Source organism: Rhinoraja longicauda, chromosome 5, assembly GCF_053455715.1.
Source record: "Rhinoraja longicauda isolate Sanriku21f chromosome 5, sRhiLon1.1, whole genome shotgun sequence".
Lineage (NCBI taxonomy): Eukaryota > Metazoa > Chordata > Chondrichthyes > Rajiformes > Arhynchobatidae > Rhinoraja > Rhinoraja longicauda.
In genome coordinates, this window is record NC_135957.1 from 58,002,658 (window position 1) to 58,023,138 (window position 20,481).

At 41.0% G+C, this 20,481-nt stretch overlaps 1 protein-coding gene across 2 annotated transcripts in view; it reads right to left on the bottom strand.

Annotated features, from left to right (window-relative positions):
- Positions 1–20,481, bottom strand: part of gopc (golgi-associated PDZ and coiled-coil motif containing) — a 32,119-nt gene that overhangs the window by 9,202 nt on the left and 2,436 nt on the right. Inside the window, exons 2-7 of one of the 2 annotated variants that reach the window (XM_078399614.1) lie at positions 11,330–11,494; positions 10,021–10,044; positions 8,906–9,081; positions 7,831–7,996; positions 4,771–4,866; positions 1,554–1,718 (exon numbers count right to left, since the gene is read on the bottom strand). In XM_078399614.1, coding sequence (XP_078255740.1) covers positions 1,554–1,718; positions 4,771–4,866; positions 7,831–7,996; positions 8,906–9,081; positions 10,021–10,044; positions 11,330–11,494 — 792 coding nt within the window. The remainder of the gene's footprint in view (positions 1–1,553; positions 1,719–4,770; positions 4,867–7,830; positions 7,997–8,905; positions 9,082–10,020; positions 10,045–11,329; positions 11,495–20,481) is intronic. The other variant, XM_078399615.1, reaches the window with a different exon arrangement.

Consider the following 20,481-nt stretch of genomic DNA (forward strand, 5'->3'; position numbering starts at 1 on the left):
CCGCTAAGTTACTCCAGCATTTTGTGTCTCTTGAACATGTAAGATTTGAGAAGTTTTCCCTCATTCTGCAATCAACAAAACCAAAGAGCTGCAGTTTGGACATTTTATACGGGACTGGGGCTGATAGCAGAGAAAGGCTGCGGTCAGTTTTTAACAAGGGATGTCACAATCAGTGGGTTCCAAGATGGCCGCGGGACCTCGTGACCAGCCACAAAAGCAAAAACCCCACAGCCCAGTCTCTAGGTTTTCTGCAAAGCCACGGCCAGAACAATAGATGGATATTGGCCGTGCAGAAACCCGCGAAACCAGGTCGAAGTCCAGACACTGGGGTGCTGACATCAGCATGCTTCACAATGCCCCAAGCCGACCTACACAGTTAATCCCGTTAAGGGGGCACAATAACCCATAGAAACCTACCTGGCAGGTGATGGGAAACCAGTTAAACCCATCACCTCTTAACGAAAAACAGATTAACAGACCGTCTAGCCATCACCGGTACCCCCGGACATAACGCAGAACAAAGAGAAAACTCGAAACCTATCTTTGAAACAAAGAGATCCCGAGATCTGGCGGGAGATAGGACGGGTCAGGATTAGTATAACTGGCCACGATTTTTGGGTTTTCAAGTCAGGAAAAAAGGCACGCAAGACACACACGGGAACCGAAGCACAGCACGGAAAAAGGAAGAACGGAAGGAAGAAACTCACGGAACAAGCACGGCACTCACGGAAAACAGCGGAGAAGCGGCACGAACAGCCAGTAACCCCAGTAATAGCCCCATGGTGAGCATGTACCCCGATCCTGCACATCCTGGACATAGTTTAGTGTAGAGGGGAGGGTGGTTTAATTAACGTGGGTGTAAGTGAATATGTGTTGGCCAATTTTACGATGTGTCGTACGTTCCCCATCTTAGTCAAGTATATGTATTATAGAACATTGCGTTTATGATTCAGAGATGAAGTATTCATGTAATTATGCATATGTCTAATAGAACTGTGTCAAAGTATTCATGTAATTATGTATATGTCTTATAGAACTGTGTCAAAGCATTCATGTACCATAGTCCCAAGCGCTCAATAAAAGCCTTTTCCGTTTAAACCCTGGTCTTCAAATCTGGTCTGGTTGAATTTTCTGCACTATCAACGCTCCTGCATCTAAGTCCAGTGTCTAGAACCGTAGGGGGTGAGTGGGTCGAACCACTCACGGGGAACCAGTGTGCGCGGCCTGGTCAAGGGACCAGAGCAAGGCACAGGGACCTTAGGTCGGGCAAAAGCTCGGCGCAGAAACCCCTTACAAACATTTAAAAAACATCTGGACAGGTATATAGAAAGGAAAGATTGAGAGGGATATGGGCCAAATGGGACTCACTTAGATGGTATGGACAAATCGGGCAGAAGGACCTGTTTCCCTTCAGGATGAGTCTATGTCGAGCACGAAAGATATATTTACATTTCAATATATAGAATAAATTCAAACTCAAAATTTCCACATTCATAAGCATTGCTTTGGTGAACATGCATACACATCTATACCACATTGGTCTATTCGATTACCTGCTGGGAGAGGATTGTAACAGCTTCTTTGTGCTTTGCATCTCTTAAATTTATTCCATTAACAGCTAGTATGGCATCTCCAACATGAAGGCCACCACATCGTTCAGCAGGCTGGCCTGGATGGATTTCTGATATTAAAATTGGGACTCCATGCTCCTTGCCACCCTATAATTACAATTCAGTAATTCATCTTTAGTCAGCATCTAAAATTGTTAATGTCTAAACATTTTACTCAAGAATTTGTCTTGGAATTTTGTCACAGTTATAAATACTTTATCATATATCACCTATAAAATAATGTTTTTAAATGTTTTTCTGCATATTTTTAGACCAGCCAGACCATTAATCTGCCTTATAAAATTATCACTGTGCAATTATTAGATACTACTTAAAAAAAGACAAAATATTTCCACCACAATCCAGCAATATCAGGAAATGATCATTGTGAGTTTTAAGACTCTTTAATAATTGTTTTATTATCAGAATGGCTCTCTTCAAACATAATATTGTGAATGTCCTAGATTGTAGATGAGATCGCTCTTGGAAGAATTATGCACCATTCTGGTCGCTACATTATAGGAAGGATATGTTGCGTTGGGAGAGAGTGCAGAAGAAATTGACCTGGATGTTGCCTGGATCAGATATAGGGAGAGATTGAGTAGGTTGGGTTTCTTTTGCCTGGAGTGAAGAAAGCTGGGAGGTGACCTGATAGAGGCATATACTGTAAAATAATAAGAGGCACAGATAGATAGAATCTTCTTGCAAGGGAAGCAGTGACAAAATTGAGAAGGCACTGGTTTGTAGAGAGGAGTTCAGTAAGGGATTTGAAGGGAAAGGGTTTTTTACACAGAGTTTAAGGTATCTGGAACTGCTTGCCAGAGGAGGTGGTGAATTCAGACACAATCACCACATTTAAGACACATTTAGACAGGTACTTAAATATATCAGGCAAAGAAATATATGAACCGAATATGGATTAGTGTAGATGGGCAAAAGGTCAACACTGACATAGTGAACCAAAGGGCCCATTTCTGTGCTGTACAACTCTATTAATCTGCAACTCCATGTTCCTCATTTGGGAAATGTAGTGATGTTACAGGATTTCTATGAACCTGCACAAACAAATTTCAATGCAAATATATTTTTGTAAATATTACCAAAGCTTACAGAGAATGTGTCCATAGCAACGATTTATCTACACTTGGGATCAGAGAATCCATACAATATTTTCCAATCTGAATCAGTTGAGCTTATAGGACTTAATATTACAATCCCTACTATAATTGGTACCTTCTTAATATCTTGAGTGGGGGTAGGGGTAAAGACTTCATTGGGGTCATCAGGTGGGCACCCTCCTTCCTTGGTGTTTCGTTGATAGGCCCATGACACCTCCAGAGGGCTCAACAGCAACACCTGGCGTCCCAGGTGCGCTCCCCTCTGTTTTTACCCGTCTTGCTGGTCATTTTGCAGCCCAGTTGGAGTCCTTCCTCTTCAGCCACAGCCAGTTGCTGCTTCTCTCGGCAGCCTCTGACCGCGACCTGACGGCTTGCCTGTCCTCGAACTCCCATTCCCTTCAGGAGTCTGGTTGTTGACATGGCTACAAACCCTCTACAACCAACCTCTACAGGGAACACCTGGGTACCCTAGCCATGTTGTTCTGCCTCGGCTGCTAAGTCTGAATACTTCAGACATTTGCGTTCATGTGCTTCACCAACTGCAGCCTCCCAAGGCACAGTTAACTCCACGATGTACAGGGACTTCTGTGAGGTTGACCACAAGATCAGGTCTGGCCTGAGATTAGTTGTGATGATCTCTGGTGAAAAGATGAGCTTCTGGTCGAGATCAGCCTGCATTTTCCAGTCGCGGGCAGTGTCCAGGGCGGTCGGTTCCTGTCTTGCAAAATGTTCTCGACAAAATGCCATTTTTACTCCAACTAAACTCGTTTAACTCTTCACTACCACCTTTGGCTCTTGGCTGATATTAGAATTGGGACTCCATGCCTAGATCTCACTTATCTGCCTAGTTTCTATTTTGAAGTGCAAAACCTCTAGCGTCCTTCACTATTCAACAATCCTTGCAAGTTTCACAATCTTCCTATAATCAAAGTAATCAACTTAAAGTTGTACAAATCCTTCTACATCCTCGGCATGTTTACTTCACCTATCCCCTGGAGCTGTGATTATCTATGTACACCTTCCATTTTTCAGATACGCATTCATTTGTTCTTCCCATCTCATATAATTTACCATCCATGGCTATTTAGCTACTATTAAATTTTGGATTCCATCCCATAACTCCCTCACCCTAATACCATTCTGCTTTTAAATGTTCTTCTAATGCACTTCAAACTTGCCTCTGCTATCTCCCTACTGTCTCATTTTGTTCAATGGTAAGATATCTCTTAATAGACTGTACATACAAATTATAGCTATGGTTGGTAATAATATTGTTCCAAGTGATGTCAACTATGCAGAGCAAACAAAAGCTGCCAACGTTTATTTTTTCTATTAAGATTTTTTACAAACTTTCCTTTTAAATCTTGCAGAAGAAGCACCAGGTCTGAAATACACATTAAATTTTAATGCAATATAGAGTCAAGGTGCATCCTGTTCACAACCTGGAATATAGTAAAGCCTAAGAATTTTGATTTTGTGGGCATCGCCTCTTATAAAGTTTAAAGAACTTTCCTCATCAACCTAGATGTAGCTCAGACAATAAATTTTGGGATAAATATGATATTTATCCATTAACATATCCATGGATAGTTTTTCACGAACCTTCAGCCTATGAAACTTTGTCAAGATACAATAGTTATAATGCAAATAGAAACCAAATTATCTGCGTTATATAACTTAGATTTCCAGGATTTGAAGCCATAAGTGATAATTGGACTCAAAAGCTATAGGCAATTAACTTTACACCTTGCAACAATTAATGCCTGTCACCTCTTTAAGAATTTAAAAAATATATTAACATTAAAGTAAATTCTGAGCGTTCTATGTTACAACTCACACAGCCTGCAAATAGCTAAAGATCAGGATATACCACTCATCATTTTTCATGCATTGAAATTAAATAAAATTAATCATTACAACAAATATAAAAAAGAAGCTTCTGTACTGAGCTGTAAAGGAAACATAAATCTCCTCTAGATCCATGTCAATGTTTACATTACTACAACCAGATGTAACCCAGATAAGTGTCAAGGTAGACTCACTGTAATTGATATACCAAGTCCTTCATGATCTTCTTTAACCAAGAGTACCTTCCGAATTGGCCCAACCCCTTGGGTCTTCCGAATGATATCTGGATCCTATTTCAGGAAGAAGAAAAAGATCAATAAGTTGTGAATATGAAAAGAAAAATCTTCATGATTTTAAAATCTTATAAAGTTGTGCAATTGATAAAATAATCTTATTTTGGAAATTAATATTCCTATGCTTGTTTAACATATGTGCGCAAATTAGAAAAAAAATGTTTCAAGGTAACAACATAGATAATTCTCTAATTGTCAGTTAATGGAACTTTAAGCAATAGAAAGTAAAACAGAGTTAATCAGTCAGAACTCTGGTAAAAGGTCTTCAACCTGAATGCTTGAACTCCCTGGTGATAGGCATTGCATACATTACATAATCCTCTGACATTTTCGCTACCTCCAACAGCATCCCACCACTAGTCACGTCTTCCCATCTCCACCCCTTTCCGCCTTCCACAGAGACCATTCTCTCCGCAACTCCCTGATTAACTCATCCCTTCCTACCCAAACCACCCCCTCCCTGAGTACCTTCCCCTGCAACAGCAGGAGATGCAACACCTGTCCCTGTACCTCCTCCCTCGACTCTGTCCAGGAACCCTAACAGTCCTTTCAGTTTTGGAAGAGGTTCACTTGCACCTCCCTCCAACCTCATCGACAGTATCCGTCGTTCAAGATGTGGACCCTTATGCATCGGCGAGACCAAATGTAAACTGGGCAATCGTTTCACTGAACACCTTTACTCAGACTGCTTGGACCCACCAGATCTCCCGGTTGCCACACACTTTAATTCCCCTTCCCATTCCTACACCGACCTTTCTGTGCTGGGCCTCCTCCATTGTCAGAGTGAGGCTAAATGCAAATTAGAGGGACTGCATCTCAAATTTCACTTGGGCAGCTTACAACTCAGTGGTATATTGACTTCTCTAACTTCAAGTAACCCCTGCATTCCCTTTCTCTCCATCCTTCCCCCACCCAAGTCGAACCAACTTCAACGTCGTCTTGTTGAGTCTCATTGTCTGCACTCGTTCTCACCTAGCAAACAACTAACCATGGACTGTTTCCTTCATCATCGTTACTTTTTTTGCATATCTTTCATTCATTTATTCTCTTTGTCTACATCACTGTCTATATCTCTTGTTTCCCTTTCCCCTGACTCTGTCTGAAGGGTCTCGACCCAAAATGTCACCTATTCCTTTTCTCCAGAGATGCTGTCTGGCCTGCTGAGTAACTCCAGCATTTTGTGTCTATCTTCAGTTTAAACCAGCATCTGCAGTTCCTTTCTACGCATGCTTGAACTGTTTCCAGCTCTTTGTGTTTTTATTTCTAATTTCCAGTATTTGCAGTGTTTTCGATTTTTATTAAGAACAAAGGATTCCTGTCAAATTTAATTTTGTTTCAAACAATGTCAAAGATTACTTAAGATCTCACATTTTGATAGAGCATCACTAAAATGAGCACTTTGATTTTGTAAAAAGTTAAAAGTTGGCACTACCATGATCCAACTTTCAGAACTCAAATTATTAAATATTCCAGCAGTGATAGAGTTCACAGAGGATCATTTCTGTATGGCACTTTTTACTAATGCAATCTTCTTAAAATTCCACGTGGACTATATCTGACTCAGCTAAGTTATGAATGTTTCCTCCTGGGTATGTTAAAATTTCTTGGTGAGTACAAGACTGGATTTGCAGCCTAAGGCTGTAATCATTAAATCCCTGATTACATCAAAAGTATGTGTGTAGTATAATGTTTAATATACGTCGTAAAATTGCAGTTGGTCAATTTGAAATCAGTGAATTAAATGCACATTATATATGAGATTGAAATTATGTTTTCTGCTTCTTTGATTTGTACCTGTACTCTACTTATCTCCCCACCACTCTCTATCAATAGATAATAGACAATAGGTGCAGGAGTAGGCCATTCGGCCCTTCGAGCCAGCACCACCATTCAATGTGATCATGGCGATCATTCTCAATCAGTACCCCGTTCCTGCCTTCTCCCCATACCCCCTGACTCCGCTATCCTTAAGAGCTCTATCTAGCTCTCTCTTGAAATTACTATCTGCACTATTACTTGTCATTTAATCTCACCGATCATCAATTTTAACATACTTTCCTTTTGTTCTCTTCCATCTCTTCCTTTCTCTGAATCTCATAATCATTTCCCCACCCCCCCCTTTTTGGTGAAAGATCATTAACATGATAATTGGTCTTTTGAGTAAGGGTTTCAATATCAAATATTACACAGCGGAGGTTTAAGTTGAGTGGAGTAAATTTTAAGGAGGTTTGTGAAGCCAGCTTTTTTTACCCAGAGAGTGCTAGGTTCCTGACACATGCTGCCTAAGGGGTGATGGAAGCAGACCTGATAGTGACTTGTTGAGGCATTTACAAAGACGCATGAACAGAAAAGGAATGGAGGGATATAAATTATGGCAGAAAGGATTTGCTTATCACGTTTGGCACACACACATTATTGGCCAAAGGGGCTGTTTGCATGATGTACCATTTTATGTTCAATGATATATTACTTTTTTTTGAGAATTTCCACCATGACCTGTTTATGTAACATTATGTATGTACCAGTTCAGTGTAAATTTGAACATATATTCTTTTCTGCTAAGTTTGCTGTGCTGTGCTATGGCCTTGAGCCATATAATGAAAGTTACAAAACAGCATCAGTATAAAATGAATAGAAATGGGAACAGTAGTCAAGATGTTACACTATTTGCTATATGTTCATCATATGCATAAACAACAAACAATTAAAATCTTTTAAGTAGCATTGGAAATGCTGGCAGATCAATGCTGGCATCATTTGAAAACACTTCTAGAGACATTTGCAAGATCAAGAACTGAAATAATACTTCAACCTAGAGACCTGTTTCAATCCTGAGCTCTGGATCTCTTATTGAGTAATTCTAGAAGAATTTCATCATTTGGAAGGTTCTTACTAAAATAAACTAATATGAAAATAAACATTATCTTTAGTTAGAAGAGTGAAATTTGGAAATTTGTGTACATGTCCAGGTGGTGTGGGCAGCGGTCGTTTAGGGTCGTTGCGTCCTCGACATGCCCTGATAACAGTTTTATGTCTGTGAAGATGTATTTCTGCTTCGAGTTGGTTCCAAAGTTTATCATGAGCAGGTCCTTTCATATCCCGACCCAAAAGCTGGATTTGTTGAACCCTGCATAAAATATATTAATTAACAAAAAAACAACGATTTTTAAAAAACCAAATGCTGCCCCCGACATGATATACTTAAATCAGATTCAAAATACGTTACAGCAGAACAATTTCATTGATCCTAATCCAGTTCTGCTATTTCCCTGTGTCCCTGCGACTTATTCGCTCATACATTTAGTAGGTGAAAGAATAATTTACAATTGTTAATTAAACTACCAGTATATCTTTTGGACGTTGGACAAAACCAAAAGAGCTGGAAGAATCCCATGCACTTAAAGACATTGCCCAAGGACTCTGAGCTGCAAGGCGACACTATTACCTGCTATGTCATTGTGCTGCACATGACATAACAGAAATAGTGAAAACACAGCGGAATTCCATACTTTTAATAGTGAACTATTCAACAGAAAGGTGCTTCCTCCTAGGGAGGAAGGGAGGAGGGAGGGTTGGAGGGAGGGGATGGAGGGAGGGAGGGAGGGGGGAGGAAGGAGGATAAAGGGTGTTGAGGGGGGTGGAATGGGGGGAAGAGAAGGGGAGAGGGGAAGGGGAGGAGGAGGAAGGGGGTTGTAGGGAGGGGGGAGTGGGATGGGAGGGGGGAGGGGGGGAGGAGGGGGGAGGGGGTAGAGTGGGAGAGGGGAGGGGGAGAGGGGAGGGGGGCAGGGGGGAAAAGAGGGGAGGTGGAGGGGGGAGGAGAGGGTGCTGCACCAATGCAGGAGAGGTTTGGGCCCAACGGATCCACTTGGTCTAGTTCACTATAAACTCTGAAATTTGCCAGATAGATCAATGGATAATTGTAACGATGGTAAGTGCATTAAACTGAAATTCTTAGATTTATCGTGTATAAATTTTGGCAGTGTTTTTATTCTGCTAGAAACATAGCAAGAATCGGTAATTATGGTCCATTGCTTACCTGCCTGCTAGCTCTTTATCCAGATACTTAGCTGCTAGCCTTGCACCATATACTTCAGCTTGTAGAACTGCTATATGTCGTCGCAGAGCTTCATTCTCTTTTCTCAGTAGTTTTACACCAGCTTCCAATTTTGCTTCCTTCACTTTTTCTTTTTTATTGGCTTCTAATTCTTTCTCCTTCCAGAAAAAAAAACCATACACATTGTTTACGGATACATGCAGTTTGTCTCATAAAAACAAAAAGTCTGATACAGTGACAAGCCAAGCCCACGATGTCCCAACACCAAACAATATCAAAGCCAAAATTTGAAGAAGGATTGGAATAACATGTGTCCAAAATGATGAGAGTCCCAGTACTAACAGCAGTGTACTGTTTGAATGATTCAAAGAATAAGAAAGATGGTGTCACAGGAAACTACCACAGCATAATGCCAGACATGGTTTCAAACTTGAAAACTTAAAATAGCAAAACAAAGCAAGAAACAAGGAAATGTATTCCATCTATGTTCCCTGTAATTCAATAAGTCAAGCTTTTTAATATTTAACCTGCAGATACAAATAAAATATATTTTAAATTAAAGCAAAGGTAGATAAAATATATACTTTAGATTGCATCAAGGTGCAATAAATAACACAAAGCCTATTTACTGTAATGATCCAGCACATTAAGTTCTTAAAACAAACAAAAAATTCATAACACTTGGAAATATTTAATGATTGACTTTGTTCTGAGAAATTACATAAATTATAAAATCTATAGACATTGTTGTGCAACTTTCTTGATGCCTGCTTTGTAAAATGCTGAGCTTTGCTTTCCTAATAGACATGTTGTATCATAAATGTTCTGTAAAAACAATAACACAATACTTTTAAAAAACCAAAGTAAAATATTCAACAAATCAAAAATTGTAGAAATAGTGAACTAACTTACATTGAACTAATTGTTGTTGAGGCCTAGTTTAATAACAAAAGGTAACACTGTTCACTAGCAGACAATCCTCCACTGCAATTGAAAAATAATTCCAGCGTGATTTATACTGAAGTGCTAGGCTAAGGAAGGCAGCAACATTTGCCACAAACTCCACAAAACAAAACCACACTAGTGTACTCACTTACCATCTCATCCACTGAAAGGACAGACTTGGGACAGGAAAGAAAAAGTTAGGAAGTTAGCAGCCATTTAAATACAGAAAATAGTTAAGAAAGATTCATTCATTGTAAAAATATTAAAGTCAATGAATTTTGTGCAACAGCACCATTCATATATTAATGGCTTTATCATTGTTCAGGATAGAAATTTCAGTGAAAGGAACAGCATTTTAGATTAAATCAATCCATACATCCAAAAAGGTACATAAGGGCAACGAATGTTTGTACAATACTTATGAGCATAACCAGTGGGATTTCGCAAAGGTCAGTACCAAATCCTTGATTTATTGTAATATGCAATAAATCACTTAGACCTAAATGGAAGGGAAATGACAAATACGTTTCTGGTTGTTAGAAATATTTGTTGTGTGGTTGGCAGTGACGAGGGAAGCATAATACTGTACCAAGAAATAGATGGTCTGGTCAGTTCGGTAAATTAAATTACAACATGGGAAGAATATGGAAATGCATTTGGGGAGGTACAACAATAAAAAGATATTAGAAAAAAGGAAAGATAACAAGTTTTGTGGAAGATCAATCAGACCTTGAAGCATACACCCACAATCCTCAAAGACCAAAGGAGAGGTTGATAGTTTAAAAGATATATGTGATGCTGAACCACAGAATATAACAGGAAAGTTAAATTAAAATTTTAGTCAACAATAGTTAAAACACAATTTAAGTATAGCATATAGTCTGCTTACTATCATGTAGAAAAGTTATATTATACTCTACAGGATCGAGGAAAGTTTTATGATAATTGTGCAGAAAAGATTGAAAAAGTTCAGATTGTTCTTTTTGTAAGAGAGCAGACTGGGAGAAAATATAACATGTGTGTATAAAATTATAAAGGATCTAGATAAAATCAAAAGGAAGCATCTATTTCCTTTAAAAGAGATCAAAAACTAGGGAAATGGGTATAAGGTAATTGATAGGTTTGGTGGAGAGATGAAGGAATTGATTTTTGCCTCGAGAGTGGCAGGATTGTGGAACCTACTGTCTGAAATGATGATAGTGGAAGTAAACCGTCATATGTTGAAGAGCAATGACCAACAAGGCTGTGAATCTTATGTTGGAAATTGGGATGAGGCCTTTTCCTTGATTACCAGTTATATAAATAAATTGAATAGTCTCTCTCTTTGTACGTTCTTTATGAAATACGTGACTATAGAAATAGTTTGCATGAAAAGAGCCCACAGGATTCTGAATGTAATAATATTCAATGCAAAGCAGACAAATTTGAAATTAATTTCATTTTGTTTTAACGATAACATACCAGCTTAGCCTTGATTGAGCCAGAGTCAATATTTTGCCCAGTCTTGTCATGCAACTGCAGTTGGACAGCATGAAGCTGCAGAAGCTGATCATGTACTTCCTTCTCTAACACATACTTCTCAGCCTGAGTGTCAATTAGTTCCGACTTCAGGTCCAGAAGCTGAGCCTACAGAACAAATAATACAAATGAATGATTAATAACTGAAACCATTGTAAAATTTCCAAAGATCGCATCTTCATTTTGTACAGAATAGCATTTTAGGGTTTAATTTAATATATTTACAATAAATTATTTTACCAGTACCGGAGCGTGGTGACTCTTTGTGTGCTGCTCCCAGAGGAGGAAGAACTATCATCCAATATAATTGCCCTAATCTTTTAAATCTTGTTCCTACCTATTGTACTTGAGTTTGGTGTGATTATATTTATGAATGTTATCAGATTTAAATGAATAGTGTGCAAAACAAAGTTTTCCAGTGCACCTCATTCCACGTGACAATAATAAACCAAAACCTCTACACGACACCTTTCTCTCAATGTCAGCAAGACGAAAGAGATAGTGATCGACTTCGGGAAACAAAGCGGTACACATACCTAGGCATTGACGGAGCCGAAGTAGAGATGGTTGAAAACTTCAAATTCCTAGGAGTCAATATCACCAACAACTTCTCCTGGACCACCCATATTGAAGCAACAACCAAGAAAGCACACCAATGCTTCTACTTCTTTAGAAGGCTTAGGAAGGTTGGCATGTCCCCTACAACTCTCACCAACATCTGCAGATGCACCATAGAAGACATTCTATCACAGCTTAGTTTGGGAACAGCTCCATCCAAGATCATTAGCGATTTGTGGAAGCAGCCCACACCATCACACAAAAGCAACCTCCTACAATTGACTCCATTTATATCTCACGCTGCCTCGGCAAGGCCAGAAGCATAATCAAAGACGTGTCGTGTCCTGGCCACTCATTATAATCATGTATTGTCTTTCTGCTGACTGGTTAGCATGCAACAAAAGCTTTTCTCTGTACCTCGGTACATGTGACAATAAAATAAAATAAACTACACTGGTCCTCTAGAGTTATGCAAAGTATGAATAAAGATAAAGATATTTCTCAACACTCCTTCATAACTAATTTTGAATTTCACTGAAGATTTATCTTGGTCCTATGCTTCTAACAATGACCCCCAAGCAAAACTAAACTAAACTTAACTGATTAACACAGAAATTATCCCCTTTACGTTCTGTTTATGTCTCTTGTCAGACTTGGAGAATCTAGTGATTAAATCTTATCTTTATGTGGAAATTAATCCACATCCATCAAGGACTCAGTCAATGTGAGTGCAGTATTCAGGCAGACTTTACATTAGAAACAACTATAATATGAATTCTCTACAGTACTCCTGAGCAGCAACAGAATATTAAATATGGAGGGAATCTAGTTCACTGGTGATTTTGTTAAATTAAATTTTGGTGATTGGCCTGTACAATTCCTTCAAATGACTCAATGATAATAATAACAGAATGCTAGAAATACTCAACTACTCAGCTGACATCTATGGAGAGAGAAACAGGAGTAAATGTTTCAGATCAATGAACTTTCATCAGAGTGGAGGATTCCTAGCATTTTCTGTTTTTATTTCAGATTTCCAACATCCGTGGCATTTTCAATTCATTGATAATATTCTAGACAATCTAATCACACCATCCTGACCTCGGGTGTTGTCAGTGCGGAGTTTTTATGTTCTCCCTGTGACCGTGTGGGTTTTCTCTGGGTGCTTCGGTTTCCTCCCACATTCCAAAGACGTGCTGGTTTGTAAGTAAATTGGCCTCTATAAATTGCCCCGAGTGTGTAAGATGTGAAACTAAACTATATCTAAACTTCAAGAATTAGATTTAGCTCTTAGGGCAAAAGGAATCAAGGGATATGGGAAAAAGCAGGAACGGGGTACTGATTTTAGATGATCATATTGAATCAAAGGGCTGAATGGCCTACTCCTGCACCTATTTTTCTATGTTTCTATACAACTAATTGTTTTAATTGTAGTGTTTAGATGTGATGTAGTGTTTTTTGTGATTGTGTACTATGTGTGGGGGGAGGGAAACTGTAAAATTGGCTCTTCCGAACGGAGACCCGACCTTTGTTTTCTGGGTCGTGTCTCTGTTCCCGCTGCGGGCTACCATCGGCCAAACACCTGGAGTTGGCGGCCTCCAGCTGGGACCACCTGGGCTCTGGTACGAAGAGCCCGCGGACCGGACTTACCATCTGCGGAGCTGGCTGCCTTCGGAGGCTGTGGTGGCGCTGCGAGTGCGGCTGCAACTCGCCTGCGGAGACTTCGGCCGCGGGGATATCAGGCCCCTGGTTGGGGGCCGACATTGGGAGCTCCGGCAGTGGCAGCATCTTCGCCCGCCCCGAATCGCGGGGCTTGAGTCGGCCCGCCACGGACCCTTCACCGTCCGGCACGGCCTGGAATAGGCCGCGGGATTTTCTCTGCCCGGCGATGGCTTCAATGTCGGGAGCCCCGACCGCCCCGACGTGGCAACTTCAACAGCCTGACCGCGGGAGAAGACGGCAGGGGAAGAGAAAATACATTCTGGCCTTCCATCACAGTGAGGTGGTGACTGGAGGAGACTCACCGCGATGGATGTTTCTTTTTTTTGTTTTGTGTTGGTTTGTGATTGTGTGTGTTATTGCTTATTTTTATTGCTCTTATTGTTGGACTGTGGGTAACGGAATTTCGTCCAAAAGGCTTGTTTTTTTGGATGACAGTAAAGGTTATTCTGATTCTGATATGAGCACATTTGTAAAACATTCCTGAGCAGAATGCACATAGTCATCTACCTGGCACTACTTTCGTGATCCGGCAGTTCAAACACTCACAGACCCTGTAGTTTAAAAATATCCCAGTCAGGCTGCATTATACTGCGTCAGAAACCTGATCTGAACTTTTGCTCTCCTCTGTTCCTCCTGCAACAATTGAAGTTATCTCATCACTGCTCAAAGCAGTGTGAACCACTAAAGCAATGAGTGATGACTACCCAAAGACAGATGTTAAGCTGGCTGGGACAATGGTACACTCTTCCAACACTGAGAGGCATGACGCAGGGATGCACCCTCGCTGGCTCAGCAAGTCTGGGCCAGTTCAGCAGACTAGCAGTGGCTACTCCACACGTTAACAGACCATCCTGATGCTTTGCGTTTTCTCATCACCTTCTATGGATTGTGGAGAAAGGCTGCTGCATCCCCTTAACATTTGACTTCCCAACACTAAGATCCTGCGGCTGAGCTGTGCAGAGCGATGAAGATCCTGCAATGGGCTGATCGAGCCTTTTCGGGGCTGTCGAAGCTGCTACGGCTGGAGCTCCCGAAAGCTGGTCACCGGCCAGGGACCTGCGAGCTCCCAATGTTGCAGTCCACAGAGCCCGCGGCCGAAGCCTCCAAAGGTAGATTCGCAGCCGCGATCACAGCGCTGCCACAGCCTCCGAAAGACGGCCAGCTCAGAGATGGTAAGTCCACAGGCCCTGCAGCTGGAGCCCTCAAGGTTGATCCCAGCTGGAGGCTGCCAACTCCACAATGTTAGGCCTTAGCGCCTACTCCTGGAGATACGACACAGAAAAGGGTCGCATCTCCGTTGAGGAAAAGGTTAAAAAAACAACAAAGGGAAAGTTCTGTGACATGATAGAGGCTCCATTTCCCACTTGGTCGCCCCCATAGTCTAATTTTAACACTGTTGGTTTGCAGTTTTGTTTTTTTTGTCCTCCTGACTCACATGAGAATCTTATCCATTGATACTGTCCAATAATGTTCATGAAATCCAAACAGCAGGCAGTGAAGAAAGCTAATGGCATGTTGGCCTTCATAACAAGAGGAGTTGAGCGTAGGATCAGAGGTTGTACAGGGCCCTAGTGAGACCACACCTGGAGTGCCGTGTGCAGTTTTGGTCTCCAAATTTGAGGAAGGACATTCTTACGATTGAGGGCGTGCAGCGTAGGTTCACTAGGTTAATTCCCGGAATAGCGGGACTCTCGTATGTTGAAAGACTGGAGCGAATGGGCTTGTATACACTGGAATTTAGAAGGATGAGAGGGGATCTTATTGAAACATATAAGATTATTAAGGGATTGGACACGCTAGAGGCATGAAACATGTTCCTAATGTTGGGGGAGTCCAGAACCAGGAGCCACAGTTTAAGAATAAAGGGAAGACCATTTAGAACGGAGTTGAGGAAAAACTTTTTCACTCAGAGTTGTAAATCTGTGGAATTCTCTGCCTCAGAAGGCACTGGAGGCCAATTCTCTGGATGCTTTCAAGAGAAAGTTACATAGAGCTCTGAATGATAGCGGAGTCAGGGGATATGGGGAGAGGGCAGGAACGGGGTATTAATTGTGGATGATCAGCCATAATCACATTGAATGGCAATGCTGGCTCGAAGGGCCAAATGGCCTACTCCTGCACCTATTGTCTATTGCCATGAAAGAATGAATGACACTTAATAGTGACACTAGCTGAAGAGCGGTTAAATTTAAGTAACAATGGCATGGATTTCCTCCCATTTCCATCAACACTCCAAAGATATGTGGGCGACAGCCATAAGTTGCCTCATGTGTGTCAATAAGTGAGAGAATCTGAGGGAGTTGAAAAGAATGCAAAGGAGAATAATTAGATTAATATAAAATTAGTGTAAATGGGTGGTATTTGTGAACGGTGGGCATTTCCACCCTGGGAAAGAACCACTGACTATCTACCCTATCTATGCCTGCCAGGTACCCTTTCAGTCTCCAAAGCTCCAGAGAGCTCCAGTTTTGCGTGGTGCAGTGGCACAGCTGCTGCCTCACAGTGCCGGGTTCGATTGTAACCTCGAGTGCTATCTGTATGGAGTTTGAACATTTTCCTTGTGACAGCATGGGTTTCATCTGGGTGCGCTGGTCAACTCTGGTTTCCTTACAGAGGCCATTTAACCTAAAGATTATAGGTTAATTGTAAATTTCCTGATGGGAAAGTGGGATAACATAAAACTCGTGTGAACAGATGATCAATGGTCAGCATGGACTTGGTGGGCCGAGAAGCCTTTGTAATAACTGTATCTATTTAATAAAAGGATACGGCATTCAATGTGCACATTGTAAAAGTTGTAGAAAGATGGCATAATGCTACACCGATGACTCTTTTTGGATATACCTTTGCCAGAAATGGCTCCAATTAATCATACATCCAGACATCACTAATTGCTGTAAAAACTTTGAGAGGCTAATTGATAAAACTGAAAGTGGGGCATTGTAAGATTTGAGAAGTTTTCCCTCATTCTGAATGCAACACCAAACCAAAGAGCTGCAGTTTTGGACATTTTAAACGGGAGACTGGGGCTGATAGCGGAGAAAGGCTGCGGTCAGTTTACCAAGGGATGTCACAACCTGTGGGTCCTAAGATGGCTGCAGGACCTCGTGACCAGCCACAAAAGTAAAAACCTTACAGCCCAGTCTCTAGGTTTCTGCAAAGCCACGGCCAGAACAATGGATGGGTATTGGCCATGCAGAAACCTGCGAAACCAGGTCGAAGTCCAGACACTGGGGCGCTGACATCAGCATACTCACAATGCCCCAAGCCGACCTACACAGTTAATCTCGTTAACGGGGCACAATAGCCCATAGAAAACTACCTGGTAGGTGATGGGAAACCAGTTAAACCCATCACCTCGCAACAAAATACCAATTAACACCGTCTGGCCATCCCCGCTACCCCCGGACATAAGCGCAGATCAGAGAGAGAACTCATACATATCTTTTTGAACAAAGAGATCCCAAGATCTGGCGGGAGATAGGACGGGTCAGAATAGTATAACTGGCCACGACCTTTGGGTTTTAAACTGAAAGCAAGAAGAAACCTGCAACTCATGCAAGAAACTCAAGTCAAACGGATGCAGGAGGAAGAAAAGACAGGCAAGAAGAACGGATGCAAGAGAGAGGAACAGGCACGCAACTCGAGAAGAAATACTGCAAGAAAACCTGCAAGAAAACCTGCAAGGAACGCAAGAAACGGAAGGAAGAAACTCACGGGACAAGCACGACCCTCACGGAAAGCAGCGGAGAAGCAGCACGAACAGCCAGTAACCCCAGTAATAGCCCCATGGTGAGCATGTACCCCAATCCTGCATATCCTGGACATAGTTTAGTGTAGAGGGGAGGGTGGTTTGAATAAACGTGGGTGTGTAAAGGAATATGTGTTGGTCAATTTTGCGATGTGTCGTACGTTCCCCATCTTACAGTCGTGTATATGTCTTGTAGAACTGTGCGTTTTAGAATTCAGAGTAAAAGGTATTCATGTATATGTCTTGTAGAACTGTGCGTTTTATGATTCATAGTCAAAAGTATTCATGTAATTCGGTATGTGTCTTATAGATATGTCTTATAGAACTGTATAAGTATTCATGGACAATAGTCCCAAGCGCTCAATAAAAGCCTTTTCCATTTAAACCCTGGTCTTCAAATCTGGTCTGGTTGAATTTTCTGCACTATAAACGCTCCTGCATCTAAGTCCAGTGTCTAGAACCGTAGGGGGTGAGTGGGTCGAACCACTCACGGGGAACCAGTGTGCGCGGCCTGGTCAAGGGATCAGAGCAAGGCACGGGGACCTTAGGTCGGGCGAAAGCTCGGCGCAGAAACCTCTTACAGCATACAACATTTTTCGATCATTCAGGTCATTGGTACTAATCGAGTTAAAATATACAAAGTACTATTCTAATCCATACGAGGTATTTCCCACTAAAAGTATTTCATAGGTCAAAACAGCTTCACTGCCGTAACATCTACTGCTCGTTAGTGATTTACATTAAATAACTTTATTAAAGTAATTTAATTTGTTTTGCTGCAGCTTTATTTAAATGTACAACCACATTGATGATACAGACCATCCCTAATATGTTTTTTATAGTAAATAGTCTGAAGAAGGGTTCAGCCCCGAGGTGCCGCCTATCTATGTTCTCCAGGGATGCAGCCTGACCCACTGAGTTACTCATTCATTTTGTGTCTTCCTAATATGTTTTTCTTGGCTGTACAAATCTATCAAAGAGAGTTGGTAAACTCCTTTGTGGCTGCATTGTTAGCAATATCCAAAAACATTGCTTGCTCAACTTAACTTCCTGAGTTTTTTCCTTGTATCTACTTTTCACCTCGACCTTTACAAAAATGATCAAACAAAATTTTACTCAAAATTTAAGAAGATATTTTGGAAAAAAATGAAGTAAAAACTAAACTAAATTTTTAAATATCACAAATCCAAACAATTAACTATAGAGCCGGCATTTCAGCCCATAATTCTGGATTGAACACGATGCTAAATTGAACTAATTCCTTGAACTAATCCCTTTTACATGATCTACAGTATAGTCCCCCACTCCCCACTTATGCCTATCTAAAAGCATCTTAAATAACAAAATTTTACCTGCTTCCACCATGACCTTTGGCCATGCATTCCACTACCGCTCTCTGGGTAAAAACAACCTGTGCTAAACATCTCCTTTGAACTTTCCCCCTTTTACCTTAAAACCATGACATTTCTATCCTGAGAAAAATTATTCTAACCGAGTACCTTATCTACACCTCATAATTGATAAATTTCTATCAGACTTCCTCTCAGCCAGTGACACTACAGAAAAAACAATGTAAATTTGTCCAACCTCCCCTTTTTGCTGATACCCTCTGATCAAGTCTGTGTCCCAGTAAACCTGCACATTCTCCAAAGCCTCCATATCTTTCCTGTAAAAGGACGACTAGAACAGCACACAATAAATACTCTGAAATTCTGTGGCATTATCAAAAAAATATTCAAGTTAGTATCATTCATATCTAGTGAAGGAAGGCCATGGCTATTTTAAAGCAAATGAAAAAGTTGTGGGGTTTTTTTGGATTTCAAATGCATTCCAATAAAATATCAAAAAATATAATTTGACTATTCTCCTTAAAGGTGTTACATCAAATCACATGAAGATCTAGTCTAGATCAGTACATACTGAATACCTTTTGCTTGCAATTTCCAAGTCTACAAAATGGAGTCTCTTTTATTTTGGCTAAATCTTTTTCCTATTTAATGCTACGCATTGCAGCTACTAACACAACACTCCCTTGGACAATTATTTCAATCCACCTACAACAACATTTCAATGGTAATGACTAGAGCCGAAAATATTTGTTCTTAGCTGTTTAGGTATCAAAAGCAATCAAACAATTATTATACAAGCTATTCAAGTGGTTGATCAGCCTGATCTACAGGTTCTACTGGTACTTATCAGATTTGTATACTTAGACAATCCCAGGGTCCAGAATAATTCACATCCTCCTCCACATAGGATTACTAGTGCTTGATGGGATGGATGGAGTTGGTGGTTAGGAATGCTGTGCAGTCCTTTCACAGCTTGTGCAAGGCTTCTATGTGCTTCTGCCGTAAACCTTGAAGAACCAGAGACCTTCCCAGATGCTGTTATTCTGCTTTGAATGGTTGTGGGCAGGGAATTAAATGGATTATATAGTCAAGAGTCATACAGCGTGGAAACAGGCCTTTTGGTCCAACTTGTCCACATCGAGCAAGATGCCTCATCTAAGCTAGTCCCGTTTACCTGTGGTTTAGTCCTGTCCCTCTAAATCTTTCCTCTGCATGCCAAAATATATATTTTTATGGTTTTTATTGTACCTACCTTCACTACTTCCTCTGGCAGCCTGTTCCAGATACCCACCACACTCTGTTAGAAAACGTTGCCCCTCAGGTTTCTACTAAATCTTTCCCATCTCACTTTAAACCTATCCTCTCCGGTTCTTAATTCCCCTACCCTAGGAAAAAGACTCCGTACCCTGTCTGTTCCCCTCATGATTTTATACACCTCTGTAAGATCTCCTAAACCTTGGCACGCAAAGGAATAAAGTTCTAGTCTGCCCAATCCTTCCCTGTAGCTCAGGCCCTCGAGTCCTGGCTATATCCTTGTAAATCTTCTCAGCACACTTCCGAGCTTAATGACGTCTTTCCGACAGTCAGGTGATCAAACTGAATACAATTGGCCAAGACCTCTTCCAAAGACAATCATGTATGTCTTGTCCAAGACCTCTTCCAAAAACTCAAATTCATGAGACAAGTTCTCCCCGCACAAATTCATCCCCCATCCT